An 18165-nucleotide genomic window follows, 5' to 3' on the forward strand; every position below is an offset into this window, starting at 1 on the left:
AAGTGGGTGCCATTCTGCTGCATCATGCATACTCTAGCTTCCCACTCACCCACTCTGGCCATGTCACATTGTGTCAGGAACCGAGCTTCTGGGGGCTGTCCACAAGCAGCAAAAGCTGGCAAGACCCCCACCTCCAAGGTCCATCTTGTTTCCCTTTCGAGCCTTAAATATCTATATTGCAATATTTTGTTTGGCAGATATGAGCCTGGACATAGAATGGCCTCTTACATTGATAGGCAAGCAGGTGCTAGTCTGGCTTGACCATCATATGACCACCTCCTATGAAGCTCTCAAATGTAATGGCATGCTGCTAATGGGAGGGGCCTGTCAGAGCCGCCTGCACTGGCCATTCTGTATGGGAGCTGGCAATCTGGCAGATGTGTCAACAGAGGCTCAGGAGTCTAAGCAGGTGTTCAAGTAGGACCCACCCCCAAACCACCTACATGTGCAGGAGAGAGGTGCTAGCATGGGAAGAGCAGGCAGGCATAAACACCACGTGGGAAGAGCTGCACACAGAGAGGGAACCCCGAAGGATGATAAGATGCACTCCATCAGAGCAGGATTCCAGGAAGGCAGCAGGCCACAAGGCAGCAGATTAACGGAGGGCAGCGAGGTACTTCTCATGCTGGGCAGCACTCCTTCGACAGGGGGATGGGGTACGATGAAAGCAGGGTCAGATTGGGATAACAAAAAAGTGGCCCATATTCCCCATCTGGTTAGTCTCACTGGAATCTGGCTGGTTATTTGTTGTTATGGTTTTGTATAGTGTGAACTCAGTCCAAAGTCATTGGAGACATGAGGACCAGTTACATTATACAAGATCAAATTCATTTTCATTTTCAGTATGGAGACCCAGTGATGTGCCCAGAATCACAGAATGGTGAGCAGACGCTGGGAGTCAAACCCAGTTTAAATGTCTGCAGCTCTGACCATGGCGCTACATTCAATTAAATGCAAATCTTTCCTCTCCCCCAACAAGGCCTAAAAGACACTGGGGCTGAGGTGACAGCATCTGGTTGCTAAGGGGGGCAATTCTTTTTTCCAATTACCCGGCCCTTCATAGCCTCATGGCATTTAGCTGGCAAGGGGGGTGTCAAAAAGCACATTGAAGTTGCTTGTGTGTGTGTGTGGGGTAGGGGTAGGTGAGAAAGACCAAATATCACCTCCCCCCCTGTGAGACCCCTGCATACAACACACCTTCCTTGCACCCTCCCCCCATGGTCTTAAAAGTGGTGGCCCTGTGGGGATAACACTGCTTCTTTTTGACACCTCCCTTGCCAGCTAAATGCCCTGAGGCTATAATGGGCTGGGGAGGGGATAAGAGAAGTGGCCTCCTGGCTGAGAATGCGAGGCAGTGCGCCTAGGTGAGAGTTCCCCAAAGGCTTAAACAACGCCTCAGTTAACAGCATGTCAGGGGAGTGCTCTATGATGCTGGCACCACATTAAAGTGGCCTGGCGGGGAGTGTGAAAGCCTCTTTGGCCCACATACAGAGGCCTAAAAACCGGCAGTTGTTCTATTCTTCAATGCAAGGAATGTCATACACACCAGGTGGGGATGATTTAAATATTTCTATTTGCCTTTTCTGTCTTTCAGTGATATGCTTCTGCTCGGAGTTTCATAGAATGTCCTTCCCTCTTTCTGACGAGCTAGCTTCCAGTCCTCCTTTCTCTGTCCCAGTTGCAGGTGACAGGAGCTTCAACCCTGTGTGTGTGTCCTGAACTTGATGTCCCATGCCATTATAGGTGGAAAAGAAAGAGAATCTACTGTTCAGAGAGAGCACCCACTCCATTTCATGAGAGAGAGACTTTTGCAGTGTTAAAATCTCCACTGGACCTAGGCAATTCTGATGTCTATAAGAGAGGTGCAATGACCCTAGCAGCCTCCTTCGGGTCATTGGTAAACACTGATTATGAACAGTTCAACCTGCAAACAGCCAAGCAGCACCCAGACTTTGAGGGAAGAGTAGTGCTATCTTTAACATTTGCTTCCATGAGTTCCTCATCTGGACTCAAACTCCCTTCGGAATTTAGCTCCCTGCTTCATCCTCTCAACATAATCTATTGCAGATCAGTCAATATAATTCACCAAGCCTTAATTATATCATCGTCCTCACGCATTTTATTACTAGCACCAATAAGTCACTTAAATATAATACCTCTCTGTAACCCATGAATGTTCTATTATCCTTTCTGTGGAACTCCCTCATCCATACATGAATTCACATAAATATTTATTCTTTTGTGCACCTGTTGTGAAGTCAGCATACCAGCAGTTGGGTGTGGGCGGAGCTAGGGGGTCAGAGGAAGAGGAGGAGCGGACTTAGGAAGTGGGCAGTTAGAGCAGGGACAATGCAGGGATAAGACGTGGTGAATAAAGCTCCAGTTGACATGAGTACTTGTGTCTGTGTTTCTTGTAGCAGGATGCTACAACTGGCGACGAGGGTGGGATCAGCAAAACCCACAGACCCCAGCACCTTGTGAGAATACCCTGTCCCGAGCAGCAGCCTAAATCGAGCTGTCGAGTGTGACTGAACTGCTGCTTCGACTGAAGAGGCCATCAGCAGGCAACTCGACCCCTCTGCAGATCGTGAGGGAACTGAGAGGAGAGACTGAAAAGAGCGCTGAAACGCTCGGTGCCGGAGAAGAGCCCTTCGCGCTCAAACGTGAAGCGCGCCGGCGATGTGTGCAGTGAGTGGCCCTCATAAAGACAGGAGTCGGGAGCCCACTCCGACCCTGCTAGACCCCAGAGACCTGGAATAGGTGCCCAGCGGTGGGAGAATCGCTCCCTGAAGGACCGGCTGAGGAGCGCGAATGAGCGCCGGAGAACTGGGGCCTGAATGCCCGTGATCGGAAGGAGAAAAAAAACCCTCACGCCCGATGCGTGTAATTTGGGAGGGTGTCGGAGTTGAGAAGCGCGAAGAGCGCTGAGTAAGGCGGGAGCCCACCCCGGCGGCAGAAGTCAAGGAAAGCTGCCCTACCTGAAGTAGTGACTCCAGCGGTGGATCCTGGCTGCAACCGGTAAGTGGAAGCACTGAGAAATGCAGTAACTCCGGTGAAGAAACGAAAAAACGGCCGAAATCCCGTTGAAAACGAGATTCTCGCGCGGCCATCTTAGAGTCAGGCAGCTGGAAGGACATCCCTGTGAAATCTAGCGGCGGCCATCTTTAAGTCAGGCGAACAGTGGGAATAAGCATTGGCAAAGGACAAACATTGGCAAAGACCAAACAGCCATTGGCAAAGGCAACAGACATCCAAACAAGCACTGGCGACTACAAGAAACAAGCATTGGCAGAACAAACAAGCACTGGTGACTACAAGAAACAAGCATTGGCAAAACAAACAAACACTGGCGACTACAAGAGACAAACTTTGACAAAATAAATAAGCACTGGCGACTACAAGAAACAAGCATTGGCAAAATAAACAAACATTGATACATGCCAGTAAACAAGCATTGATACATGCAAATCAACGAGCATTGGTGCATGCAGAGGCAAGTGAAGCAAGCATTAGTGACTAGCAAAACAAACATTGACACATGCAAACAAACATTGGCAAATGCAAGTAAAGAATAAACAGACATTGGCAACTGTAAGTGAAGCAAGCATTGGTGACGGCAACAGTACAAACATTGACGCATGCAAACAAGCGTTGGTGCATGCAAGTGAATATTAATAAAGTGCCGAAAAAACGACAAACCAGCCCATGCAAATGCAAGAAGCAATCTAAGAAGACGAGCATTGGTGAAGGAAAGTCACCAAGCAGTGGTGCCTGTAAGGGCAAGCATTAGCCCAGAGCGAACAAACATTGACACATGCAAACAAACAAGCACTGACACGTGCAAATCAACAAACGGAAGCAAGCGTTGACAGTGACCAAACTAACACTGGGGAAGACAAGTAAACAAGCACTGGTGCAGGCAAACAATCACGTGTTGGTGCGTACAAGTCAACAAGCCTTGGTATGTGCCACTAAACAAACGCTGGTAAATGCAAAAGCAGTAAGCGAGGACAACGACACGTGGACAACATTGCACAAATCTTGGCAACCAACCAGAATAAGCACATGCTAACGCGAGAGTGTATCAATCAACAAGCACGAGCAACCACAAGAGTGACTCAACGAACAAGCAGCGACAAAACTAAGGTCAGCACGGGTGGAAACGCAAACAGGGGGATACGCAAGTGACTGTGCAGTGGCGAATGTCAGGAAGTAACGCGCGTCCGTCAAATAGAGGAGGCCACAAACAAATATAAACCACGACAAGGCATAAGTAATTACTCCCGAATCAGCAACGAGCACGAGCCAATGCGCATGTGGGGTAGCCAATGACCACACACAACAAGCAAGGGAAATCCAACATTGTCACCAACAATGGACAAGTTCAGGAATGTAACATCGACCGAATACTGAAGGACTAGTGAGCAAGCTCATGCTAAAACGGAAACGGAAGCACCTGAAATCCAAGGAAACATGGACAGCACACGGTCCCGCGTCTACGACCGGTCAGGACTTCTTTCTCTCAGGGCGGGAGGAGACGTAACTCAATGCTTCAATCCACATCTTGAAGTATCGCCCCCAGTGGCACAGAGTGACGATTGGATTCAGGACCTCAAACGGCACTGGTGGCTGGAAGCATTGGACGATTTCTTGAAAGCCAACGGTGAGCAAAGGGAAAGAAAATGTCTACTGTTACTCCTCCGTCTGGTGGGTCCCGGGGGCCGATGCCCAATTAGAACATTTTCCAAGGAAGAAGCAGACACTTATGACAAACTCCAAGAGGAACTCCATGCCCATCTCAATGCACAGGCAGAGGTAGATCACAATCGCATGGTCTTCAACACGGCACGGCAGGAACCAGGCGAACCATTGCCACATTTCATCATTCGGTTGCAAAGTCTGGTTCAAGGCTGTCATTTCAACACGTTTACGAATGAGGATGCTGTTCGGCTCAGAATAATCGAAGGCTGTGAAAACCCCGAAACAAGCCGCAAGATACTTAGAGGACATTGGTCGCTAAAAGAAATTATCAAGAAAGCTGAAATTGGGATGCACGTCCAGACAAGAGGCAAATGGAGGGATGTGCATCTGAGTACAAAACTTCGAAATACCTGGGAAGAGAGAACCCAGAATTCCAACAACCACAAAAAGAGAGAGAGAGAAGGCAGGCCAGAGAAAAGACAAAAAAGACAGCGGAGGAGGCACAGTAACATGGAATGCTCAGAGTCAGACTACTCAGCGTCTGGCGACTCGGAGAGAACCAAAGAATACTCGGAGTCACCCCGGAATCATCCATCCTCCAGGAGTCCCTCAAGAAGTCAGTCACCGCACAACACACGTCACTCTGACAAAGAGGGAGCGTCCAGTGGGACAGACTGCACTCCTGGGCGAAACGACATTCTGCACAACCAGTGGGGGAGAGAGACAAACAATAGGAGGAGCGGCAGTGATCAAGACAGGAAATCGACGTTGGAACATCAATCACCAAGGGGCAAAGATAAGCCCGAGGAAACAGCTAGCAGAAGGATGCACCCCCCACCGATCAGAGACACTAGATCACCAAACAAATGGAGAGGAAAAGACCCACACAGTCATGGGCCTCAAAGCATCCCTGGGCCCCGCGACAACATAGAAACAGAGCGTGGATGGGTAACATCAGACGAGGAGAACGAAGAGGCAACCGCCTGGGATCACGCGCAAGGAACAAGCGCGGAATCCTCAAACAATCTCCCAAATGAGACAACCGTGAAAATGTTACGACACAGACACACGAAGAAGCCTTGCAAAGACAATTCCGAGACGGAAAGCAGCTCGTCACGGACTACCCGGTTCCGAAGACCACCGGGTAAGACATTCCCAAAGGAGCACTCACAGGGGAGACTAACGGAGCACCCCTCTGATTCAGAGAGCATGTCGGTCCGATCCTTTGAATCAGGAGAATCGTGGTCCCGACAACGACCACACGCAACAGTTTTAAAGAAACATTCTCAGCGGGAAGTGAGTGAGGACCCCTCTGACTTAGATAACATCTCGGTCCGATCCGTTGAGTCGACAGAATCGTGGTCCCGACAACGGCCATGGCGCCAAGCACCTGAACACATCAGCGAACCAAGGGACGCTTTTCCCGTTCAGAACAACGTGTCTAGCCCTAATGACAATGCACACTCGATTACTCCACCAGACAACCTGCCACATCGAGCACAGGTGCCTTACGACGCAAAGACTACACCGTCACCCCGGGTAGGGGCAGAAAGACTGACTCGAAGGTCCTGGTCCTGGTCCCACAAAGGGGAAACAGATATCGTGGCCAGTAGCACTCAAATAAGGATGGACCAACCAGTTGATCCGCAAAGGAAGTCGGGCACGCCCGGAGAGCCAAGTCATCATCAGACAAGAACGAAACACACAACTACCCAGCCGGTTCCAAGGTTTGTTTGGATCAGGTGCGAGCAGGAGTGGGAGAAGCAACCCGAGGCAACCACTCAATCTCCGAGTCATACCAAGATGGCCTCCCCAGGTCATACTTCACCGGCTGGCATCCCAGACTCTAAACAGGAAGACAGTGTTGGTCTCGACCTGACAAGGCAAAATGAAGCGAAAACACATACAGACACTTGGAAGGGAACTAAAGTAACATCCCCGTGGAAAAGAGGCCGAGCGTCACGTGAGCGAGAGTCACAATGGGGGACAGACTGCCGATATCAAACTGAGCTCACCGGAGGCACCCCAGACATTGAAGGCCCCATCCCTCCAGACATCCACAACCGAGCTTGTCCAGTCAAAGACGAACCATTGGCGAATACTTATCACGACATACGTCCATCCCAGAGACTGATAGTGGAGATGGACTGAGAAGTCAGTTTATTTGTTTGTTTTGTTACAAAGGGGGGAGATGTTGTGAAGTCAGCATACCAGCAGTTGGGTGTGGGCGGAGCTAGGGGGTCAGAGGAAGAGGAGGAGCGGACTTAGGAAGTGGGCAGTTAGAGCAGGGACAATGCAGGGATAAGACGTGGTGAATAAAGCTCCAGTTGACATGAGTACTTGTGTCTGTGTTTCTTGTAGCAGGATGCTACAGCACCTATGCCCCAGTCATCCATCTGTGCATTCATCTTTTCACTCTGTAATCCGCCCATACATTCATCTTTTGCCTCATTCTTGCACGCTCTCACTCATCCATCTGCACGACCCTACATGCAAAATAATCAATGAAAAAACATTTCCATTTGGAGAGAGCCAAATCTATTGGCTGCAATGCTGGTTTTACAAGGGCTTGTCAGTGCGGGAAGGAGGCCACGTGCTTCTAAGGCATTTTAAAGGAAGGCGCCCTGTTGTGGCCACGTAAACCTCACAAGTAACAAACACGTGCGACTCCAATGAAGCTGTATCCCTTTCTATGTTTTGCCTCCAGACGACGTCACCGTTACACGCTGGACAGGCTGACAGGTAAACAAAACAAATACATCACAACCAAAATACACAATTTCACAATTTACAAGCAAATGTTTGAGGGAAAATGTTGTTTAACGCATAGGACTGGATTTTTTTAGGCGCGTTAAAAGTGAAGTTATCGTTTTGAGGAAAACAATGATAGAGACTGCTTTTCAGACTGAGGGACAGTTTGCTATTGAGCACAGCTTTAATGAAGAGTCTCTACAATTCTAGGTCAGACTTAGCAGTCGGAGGGGCTTCTCCCCACTTATGTTACTGATCCTGTGACACGGGCCTCCAACCACAACAAAAATGCTGTACTTTGTCTTCCTTTGTCAGAGGCGTCTCACAGTCATCAGACTAATGCCGTGTTTTCTTTTTAATCTAGTTACCATATACGATGTGCAGGTAGTAACCGGGGATCTGTGGAATGCAGGAACTGGCGCAAATGTCTACATCTCTATCTACGGAGAGAGGGGAGACACCGGATCCCGGCACTTACTGAAGTCGAGGAAACCAAAAACATTCTCGAAAGGACAAGTAAGTGACCAGTGGTCGTTTGGGTTGCCACTTATACACTGTATAAAACCAATTTAAATGTTTGATTAAAATTCCTCCTAATGGTGCTGATATTTATTGATTGTGGCGGCTCCTTTGAAATGGCGGAGGAGCGTCGCCTCACTGCTCAGAGCCAGCAGATGAAATATAAAACGACAATAAACAATTTTATTATCATTTTATTTTTCACTTACTGAGCTGATGTGGGCCTAGGGTGGGGCCGGCACAGGCCGGGCCATCCTCTATGGACATTTGCAGAGACCACACTCATATTTCGCCAAACCAGCTGTGTTGCACAGCCCGGTGGAGAAAAGGTCCAGGCTCCCTGTCCTTGAGCGTCCATCAAAGCAGCCCGCGCAGGCCAATCCCAACGCTTCTCTCATGCTTAGTAATAGCATGAGAGCAGCTTCTGGATTGGGTAGGGAGTTTGAGAGCCTGTGCTGTGTGGTCCATGGACTGCCGGGAGCAGGGGAGCACTGAGGCGGCCAGCAGCATCAGCGGCAGGTAAGTCTGTTTTTTTATTATTATTCACCCCTGTGTTACCCAGCACTTTTAAGTGTCAGCAGCCGCCACTGATTGGTGTAAGGATGGATCAACAATTAATATTTTTAACAGAGCACTCGGTCTTCAAAGATCTTTTCACTTTAAGGTCCTGGAACTACTCTGTGACTTTTAATATCCCTATAATGTATGGTTAGGTTTACTATCGTCCACATACAGCTCACGAGTACAGCCTGCGGAATTTGCATAGCATTTGGCTGAACAAAATGCTGTCATTTTGTTTTTTCCAGTTAGCTACAAGCTTTCCTACTTTGGGGAAACTAAATAGATAAAATATTGTAGCAAGAAAATAACCTACGTGTTAGAAACTGAGTTATTGGTTGACTGGAGTGTGAGACCTGGACAAGCAGCAACCACACTCCTAGTTCCAAAATAACCTGTGCTCAATCCCCTGGTACCTTGGCACAGAGCAGTTAGTCTTAACTTAGAGCCAATTTGTAAAGTATTTGTGCAACAACTCAAACAGTGAAACCACCACATGAAAATTTCCCACCCCAGTTTAGAAAATTAGAGCTTAGTTTAATAAATGAAGAAAGAGCCAAATGTCAAAAATCCATTCTGAAGAACTTTAAAGAATAAACTGTAAAATAGCGTCAACTGTGGCTTTCTAGTCACGCTGGACCAGGTCAAAGTCAAAAGTTCAGACAGACCATGATAGGGAGCGGGTCAGATAGAGCCTCAAATTAATCCTGTGGAAGTTTTAGCTTCTCAAGTTTTGTGCCAAGTATCTTGTTCACATAGGAAAAGTTCGCAGGGAGCAAGGAGAGTACTAGGGTGGTAGTCGGCGTGGCGCAAGAAAGAAGGCTGGGCAATGCGAATGGGGGTGGCTGAAGCTTCATAGTGGTGGTCTATCACGAGCGATCAATGCTTGCTGTGTGAAGAGACAGTGCTGGCGGCTTCTCACGCTTAATTTCAGTATGAGTGGCACCGTTTTGGTGCGAATGGGCCCCTTTGCTCTAGCAAAGAACCCAAAATCTTGATTTCAAAAGCCTGTGACTACACCAAGGGTCCAGGGCCGGAGGAACCAGTTGGGGGTCAGCAAATCACTGCAGCTGTGCCCAGAAGCTGGTTGGAGAGACTTGTTGTCTTCTAGGCTCAGAACAAGAGGCCAACAGACTAGCCCTTGGAGTCATCCTGGGGTTCTTGGTTTAAGATGAGATTGCAAGCCAACGTCTTCTTCCCAGGCAGAGAGCAGCAGGTCAGCACTTCAGGACAGCAGTTCCTTTAGAGCAGCAATGCAACAGAGTGGCAGTCTTTGTACCAGAACCCCAGTCATTCCTCCTGGCAGAGTATCCACAAGTCCAAAAGTGTACTGAAGAGTTAGTGTCTGAGGTCCTTCTTTTATACACAGTGGTGCCTTTGAAGTGAAGAAAAGCTTCTAGAGGCATGCCTTTGAAGTGCACAGATGCCCTGCCTTCCTGACCCTGGCTGCAGACTAACTACCGGGGTATGCAACCCTCTGTGTGGAGGCAGGTCATAGTCTATTCTAGAGTAAGTGGGACTGGTTCCAGCTCCTCACTCCCATCCTGCCAGTGATGGCCCATCCATCCACACCGAAGCTCCCCATTGTGTGTGGCTGTCCGGGAGGAATACACAAAGTCCAACTTTCACACACACACAGTCAGGTGACCCAGAGACAGGTTGCAGGTGCCACATGACTATGGCAAGAACATGTCAACTTTCAGAATTATAATTTAAAATCTGACTTCACCATAAGGTAGGATTTTAAATTAAGATTCCAGAGACACCAAGCATGAACTAGTTCCCTTTTCCCATTTGGAGATTTCACTTATAAAATGTAATTAGGTAATTCCAATGTTAGTCTTGCTGTAGTGCAAAATTAATTTCAGAGTTTTTCACTTCCAGGACATGTAAAGCTTAGAAGTACATGTCCAACTTTTTAAATACTAATTAATCAGAGGAGGGAGAGAGAAGCTGAGATCCATTCTGCTTCCAGGCAAGGATAGAAATTCATAGGAGAATGGATCACTTGAACCTGTATTACAACCAGGATCTGCTATATTCACCGTCTTAAAAAAAGCCCTCATTCACGTACAGGAATGGTGGAGCGGTATATCTTGATTATCCGCTTCTTGCGTTCCGTGAAAGCATCATGAGTGAAGTAAATATTAAAATTACCTACATCTCTGCAACTATTTATTTATATATAGAGTGCAATGGCTCAGGCCAGTCTGCACCTTATTCACATGTTTCGGCCCTCAAAAATTAGACTTTCAGTTCTGATGCATTCATCAGGGCTTTAGGGTTCCTTACCAATAGTCAGTGATATAGGTCTATCCTATCTTGTAATGCTAGCGCATCACTGAAAAACAACCACCCAGATGAGTCCTACATTTGTTTTCAAACAAGACCCTAGGCTTTAGTGGATACCAATATTCTAGTCAGGGAGGGGGTGGTGTCCTTTAAGTCAAACTTTCATCAAAAGGTTCACCACACTAATGAACCTAATTGTTACAGCTCCATTGTACTTTCCACAAAAAGGGTCCTAGTCGGGACCCGAGCTGCCTTAAATCCACGTGTGCTCTTTTCTAGGCCCTCGCATCAGTTATTTTTTGTACTTAAGGCTAACTGTGCTCACATTCGGAATTTATGGTTTGGATTTGATAGTATCCTGCTCCAACTGACCAATCTAGCATAATATTGTCTGTTGGTGAAGTAATGCCTTAATAGTATCAAATTGTGGAATGTTTTCATACATTTTTCGTAAATTATCTTGCATATCATTGTCTGCCATTGTAATACAGTGTATTTTTGTAATGTGCTTATTTTTTATGATCTACTTGGTAGGATCGAATAAAGATTAATTAATTATTACATTGGTATTGGCTTTCCTTGTTCAATGGCGCTGAAAACAAAAAGCCTGACATAGATCAATGACTGTGAACCATTCTGCAGTACATGGGATTTGAAACAATATAGTGTCTGAATTCGGCACCAGGGGGCAACATGGAACAACAATCTCATTTACTCTGCCAGGTCCTGAACTATTCTATATTTTCCATTTGTTTTCTGTAAACCTATGATTGTTATGACTGGTGTTATTCCTGCAATAGTCTCAGGTGTCATATGACATGGGGGTGTTCTAGAACACACCGTGTTTGGCACTACAGTAATTCAGACTGGTTCGACGTCTTTCAAGAGTCCAATATAATTTGCTGTAAGATCCCAAACCTTAACATTCACTGTCTCTCTCAAATTATCTATCAATTCTTCAGTTGTGAATAAAGGTAACAGCCCTGTCTCTTTTTGTTGTCTGAACATTTTAAAGTCAACATCTTTACCATGGTTTTCAAAAGCAACACCATCTGGTGTGCAGTAAATTGTGCCTTCAACTTGAACAAAACATCTCTCCCTAGCATATTTACAGGGCTCCTACAACTTGGATAGTTTTCCCACAGAGAGATATATTTGGGATTTCCACTGTTCTTCTAACTATGGATTGGGTAGCATCATTATCAATCAAGAATGATAAGGGGTGGCCATAAAGTTCAGCATCTACATATGGACCACGCTGGTCTATCTCTTTGAGTGTGCCAAGTATTCAATCTTCCTCCCCTCTCTGGCACCATCTTTGGTAATTATCAAAACCTTTACCTTCATATTTGAAGAATGGATATCGTTTCAAGACATTCAGGTTCGGATTTTGAAATTGTGGCAAGGCATTTTGAAACAAATTCATTTTCATTTTTATCATTTAATTTAAGTCTAATCAAGGATTTCCCACATTTTGGAAATTCATTTGAACTTGTGGGGCGGGCATCATTGGAACCTGATCTTGCATAGGCATTTCCATTTGCTGTGCAGGCACATTTTGCACTTGAATTTCCTTTAACATCTGTACATTTCCACCAACATTATTAGGATTATATCTGCATTCTCACTTCTAATGGTGTGACATTTAGTAATCTTTTTCATAGCAGCAATATCTGTTCTAGAACCTGTACCCACAGGAACACCTCTGTCTCTACCCTGAGGCATGTTAAATCCACCTTGATTTCCCTGAAAACCCACTTGTGGAACGGCAACATTGTGCATGTTTCCCTCAATCCCTGCAAAAGAAGGATTTAAAAAACCTTTCTGAGTCAACTTCGTCTGCGCTAACATGAACTACTCTTTAATTTGCTTCTGCTTCATTTCTTCTAACACATCGCTACAATATTTAGAATATCGAAGGATCTCATCAAGCAATTTGTTCAGCTAGCAGACCATGCTTCGAGTTATGTGCGAACAGATCGCTGGTTTCAGCCCTAATACACATTGATATGGAAAATCCCCATGTCCTTTTCTTCAGGATACTCATATCCACTATGCTGCTGAAACACCTGAAATAACCATTCATAGTATTCATTAACTGTTTGTTTTGGCTTTTGAGTCGTTCTTTTAATCTTAAACCAATCCAAACGTGTCAGTGGCACTCTGCCCTTTAAGAAAGTTATCACTGCCTCATATTTCTCCATCACTACAAGAGGTGGTGCATTTGTCCTAGTCTCCTTCATGGGTTCTTCTTTCGGCCACTGTACTGCAGTCTTACATTTAGCCGATATCTCAGCAGGTACTACAATGTCAAAAAATATATTTAAATCTGTACGTACATTCCTCCTGCAATTTCTCTAAGTGGGAATGATGTGGTTTCTCCCTCAATTCCCTCCTCATGCTTTGTCATTGTGGCTGCCTCTCTCCTTTTCTTCTGATGCTTCTTTGCCTATTTAGTTCTAACTTCTCAGTCTCATTTCATTTACAAATGAATTTGACTAATTCTACAATGTGTAACACGTCTCTGAAATCCTCATGTTCTCTAAGACTTGATCATCAAATTGAACCAATAGCTTCTCTGGAAGTGAAAATATTTAGCAAGGGCAATTTAATATTTCTGAGCCAATTCATGTCAGTTTATCGTGAACTAATTCTGCTCTTAAGGTAATTTCCTTACACAAGTAAATGAGCTCTTTTTTTTATATTGCCCAAGATGTTCAAATTCCAAACATCCCAATATAATTTCCTTCAATTCCACCTTCAATTGGGCAATATTTAAAGGGTCTATCCTATCAATTTCTGTTTTTTCCTTTACCTCTGTGTTTTCCATCCTTCTGATTCCCACTGCTGCTTCTAACCAAGTTGGCATTCAGCCTTCATCAGTGGCATTTATGCCACCAAGATTAATCGGGCAGTGATGACTAATGTCCCTCCATCTATTAAGGCTTGCACTGGGGCAGGGGGGGGTCACATGGCAATCTGAGAATGTTGTGAGATCAGAACAAATCCTTTTGTATGTACAAGTCCAACAGCTTATTGAATTTCTGGTCCTAAATCCACATTTGGGGGAGCATTAGCAATACCTCTGGGTACTGTTGTTGCAGCATTCACAGGAGCTACATGTGCAGTGGCACCCACTCAGGTCACATTAGTTACAGTCGAAGCAGCACGTAGTGGGTGAGCACAACTGGTGGAAACATTTGAAGTATCTTAAGTGGTCATTCAATCTGTGTTAGATCCGTCTCTACAGGGGCAGTTGCCACTATGGCACTTATAGTGGGATTTGATTCACCTGAATCAGTAGGAGTCGTATATGGTGGGGGTCTTGCAGCTAGCACCTGTTCTTAAATGTTATCACCTGAATCTGTATCGTCTCCATATTTCTTTTGGTAATCTCTTCCATTTCTTTTCTTAGCTGCCTCCACATTATTAGCTAGATATAAACTGGTTCCCTCTATAATTGCCTTTCTCCACCTGCGCTGTTCTTCGTTCCATCAAACATCTGCATAATTACGCACTGCTCATTTTGTCCTTTGCTGGAATTTTCCCTTCTCTTGCAACTTTCTCCCTCAGGTTCAAGGCTTCATATTGGGCGGACCTAGGTGTTGGCTTCATTTCATACAATTTTCCTTTTACATTTTCAAGAATTCTGGTATTAAATGTCCCATACCTGTGGAAATGCACTTTTTTAGGGGTACACTGGTGCAGGGTCACCCTTTTGTCCACGGGTTCAAAGACCAACAAAACAGAGATCGTCACTGGAGTTGAAATAAAATAACAAGTTTATTACTCACTCATGAGCAAACAATTTACTATTACTACAGACTTTTGCAGCAATCGATTTCTTCTCCTCCGGCATGTTCATCTTGTCGGTAAACAACAGAACAGATGGTGCCCTAAGGTCAAGGGCAGGCGTTTGTTCCTTCACTAATGTTGAGACGAGTAGTTACTAAAAGGCTACCCTCCTTCTTTGTAGTCAGTCTTTAACCACCCAGGACAGTGGCTCAAACAGTCTCTTTTTGCGATGAAATGTCTTTCTTCCTGGATCGAAGCAGATATCTAGATGTAAGAGGGATCGTGTAGTCCGGGAAAACTTCCTCAGGTCCTTCAAGTGACGCAGCTCGCCCTTTCTCGGTAATCAGAATGTCATGGCGATCTGCCAACGCAGCTGGGCTCACGAGGGCATGCGGCATGGAATCGTCAGGCCGCAGATCGTGGCCTTCACCCTGCGTCCTGTCGGGAAGAACTTCTCGTACCTGCTGATAAATAGAAGACAAGCGGTCAGTTAGCTGAGACAAATAGTTACTCATCGACACATGGAGTACATCATGTATAGGCCATGAATACTTAGGGACCCCCCAAATATTCATGGGCCTCCCAAAGATTGTTTCATGCTGTGTAAGGCCAGACCGTGTATGTGGTATCAATCTGATGGAAAGCAGAGCTAGGGACAGTGTATCAGGCTATTTCAAAGATGTGGAAGCCTGTATTTTAGCCAATTTCAATTTTAGGGTGGATTTGTAACACTGCCCCAGGCCTGCTGACTGTGGGTGAAAAGTGGCAAGAAATTTCTGCTTAATCCCCAACCCTTTCATGACATATTCTCCAACTTGCCCAATGAAATTAGATCCGTTGTCCATTTGCAGGACCTCAAAAGGTGCAGTTGGTGTTTGCGTTCACTTTCCAGGATTATACTGGAGACCGACCAGACAAGACTGGACTATCTTTTTAGCAGTGCCAACAATGTCAGGATGATCCCAAACTTGCATACTTTGTTTTGCTATTGAGGATGCACCTCTATGTGCCGACCCATGTGCTATGTGAATCAAGGGAAATAAGTAGGCTGTGGGTAAATTGCATTTGGTCATATCTTTATTCCTCCAACAGCCATCATCATCCAGTGTTCCCTCCTTAGACCATTGATCTAGTTCATCAGCAAAGGCAGATTGTTGCATGTCTAGCACTTCCTGCCTGGCATCATGCCAACGTTCAGCTTGTGAATTCACCACATACATGGCGGTGGTACTTCGCTGCATTGCGGTCTCATGGGCTGTGTGATCTGCAAATGCATTTACCTGCTCCTATTTCATCTACCACTTTCTTGTATGCACTACATTTAACAATTGCCACTTTCTTAGGATAGGTTAGGGTAATAAGAAGATTATGTACTAATTCTCAATGCACTATCTGTGTTCCATGTGAGGTGAGGAAACCCCTTTCTTTCCACAAGCGACCAAAATTATATGCCACCCTGAATGGTACTGGTTGTCGGTAAAAATATTGACAAGTAAGTCTGTACTAAGCTCACATGCTCTTGTTAGTGAGTGTAGTCTGGAGTTCTTAATACTGGTGCAGAACAAAGAGCTTGGAGTGAATGTTGGAAGGCATTCTGACATTCAGTAGTCCATGGGAAAGGCATCGGAGTGTCTTTAATCAAAAAGGGCCAACAAAGGTTTAATAATGTGAGAAAAACTGGGCATCCACTGCCTACAAAAGGAAGTAAGGCCAATCAGTGCACAGACATCCTACTGAGTACAGCGCACAGGAGTATCTAAAATTGTCTGAATGCGATTTGATGTGAGTGCATGTCCCTCCTTAGACAGGAGGTGACCTAAATAGGTAACCTGCTGTCTACAAAGTTGCAATTTCTTTCTAAAGACTTTGTGATTATGCAATGCAAGAAATGAAAACAATAACAGTGTACCTTCTTCACATTGCTCAGGAGTATCTGGTTGCAGAAGTCTATTCAACAACACAAAAAATAGTAATAATCCCTAACTAGCTACCATAAATTAAATTCCTCTGAAGTCTGGAGTAAAGCAAAAAATAGACATAGTATGAACATAGAGGTAGGACTGCAATTTTATCAGAGCCCCAAGCATAGAAAGATTTACTTATCCATTGATTACAAATGAGTCTGATGAGAGTGAGGTATTTTTACCAGATGTGGTAAATACATCCTGTTAGCAGCTTTTAATTGGAAAATGGGGCATGACATGAAGAACTTGATGCTCACAACACCGAGTGTCACGTGCATGCACATTTTCACAAAGCAAATTATGGCAGGTTTGACCATGACAACAAATACCGGGGGAAAATTGCAGGGCGATCAGTAAATAAAGTGGTGCTGAAAATGCCAATATGTGCAGTAACGACCACTACCATCCTATGTTCTTAGCATCGTTGTCTTGAGCAGCCCTGACCCTCATGCTTCAAAAGTGTCTGAATCTTTGGTCCATGGCTTCAAAGCACTAAATCAACCCAGACACCAAGCATGTCTTTCTACTAAGGATGCAAGGCCTCTTTCCTAAGTTTTTGTGTAACATGGCGCAGGAGCTCACCCTATGCAGTGTCTTTGACGGTGTTTAATATATCTTTATGTGAAGGAACAAAGCTGCCAGTTATGTCTGTCCTCTGATCTCCGGGCTTTGCCCTGCCCTCTTCCCGAGCAGTCATTTGAGTTTTATTTACGCCTCGCCGTCTGTGCCTCAATTAACATCTCCCTAGTAACATTATTTTATACTTTCACGGTAGTTAAATGACTATCCTTGAGAATTGTGACAACATCATTTTTCCAAGTGGTCCTCACTCTAGAGTGTGTTGTTACCATACCTAGACCACTCTTCAGGTATAGGTATTGCGTTACGGTTTTACCCAGTTTAAGATTTGCTCAGAGCTGAACTTATTTTCGATTCTTCATACTGACGTTTTAGACCATCTTATTTTAATGCTGTGGTCAGACTAACAGTAATGCATTTACTGTTGGTTTTAATCAAGCGTAGTGTTTTTTTTCTTGGCAGCAAGGTAAGTTCACTTATGAGATGGGTGGTATTTTAAAACAAGCATTTTGCATTTTCCACCAGTGTCCAAATAATGCTTCCTGTTGAGTGCCTAAGACACCTACTATGTAAATGACTATAATTACTGGCAATGCTGAAGACGTACCGTGCAGAGTATTAAAACATCTCACGCTGCTTGAATGTATCATTACGGAGCATGTATTTCACATAATACTAAGCAAACTTGCTTCTATTACTGGGCATAGTGGAAAAAAAAGAAAACAGTTACGTAAATCTACTGATGTTTTTATCTGCCTGGAGAACGCAACTTTCATCCTTCCAAATTAAAAAAACTGAGTACCATTAAATGAGGTAATAGTAACACCCATCGCAGGGCAAATTACACTCAACAAATTAATATTATTCAAGTGCTACCAAGTATCCAGAGGAGAACATGACAGACATACTTAGGCACCACCTGTCCTAATAGCCAATAGTCAGCCCAAGCAGCAACAAAGCCAATGGGTTTCAAGTTTGTATAGTACACAGAGAGAGAGGCCAATAA

General features: G+C 45.1%; 1 protein-coding gene across 1 annotated transcript in view; it reads left to right on the forward strand.

The window, feature by feature from the left end:
• The window catches only part of RP1 (RP1 axonemal microtubule associated), a 2616437-nt gene that overhangs the window by 526863 nt on the left and 2071409 nt on the right, over positions 1 to 18165 (forward strand). The window contains exon 8 of the mRNA XM_086965756.1: positions 7817 to 7968. Coding sequence (XP_086821882.1) covers positions 7817 to 7968 — 152 coding nt within the window. The remainder of the gene's footprint in view (positions 1 to 7816; positions 7969 to 18165) is intronic.

Source organism: Lissotriton vulgaris, chromosome 4_1 (assembly GCF_964263255.1).
Source record: "Lissotriton vulgaris chromosome 4_1, aLisVul1.2, whole genome shotgun sequence".
Lineage (NCBI taxonomy): Eukaryota > Metazoa > Chordata > Amphibia > Caudata > Salamandridae > Lissotriton > Lissotriton vulgaris.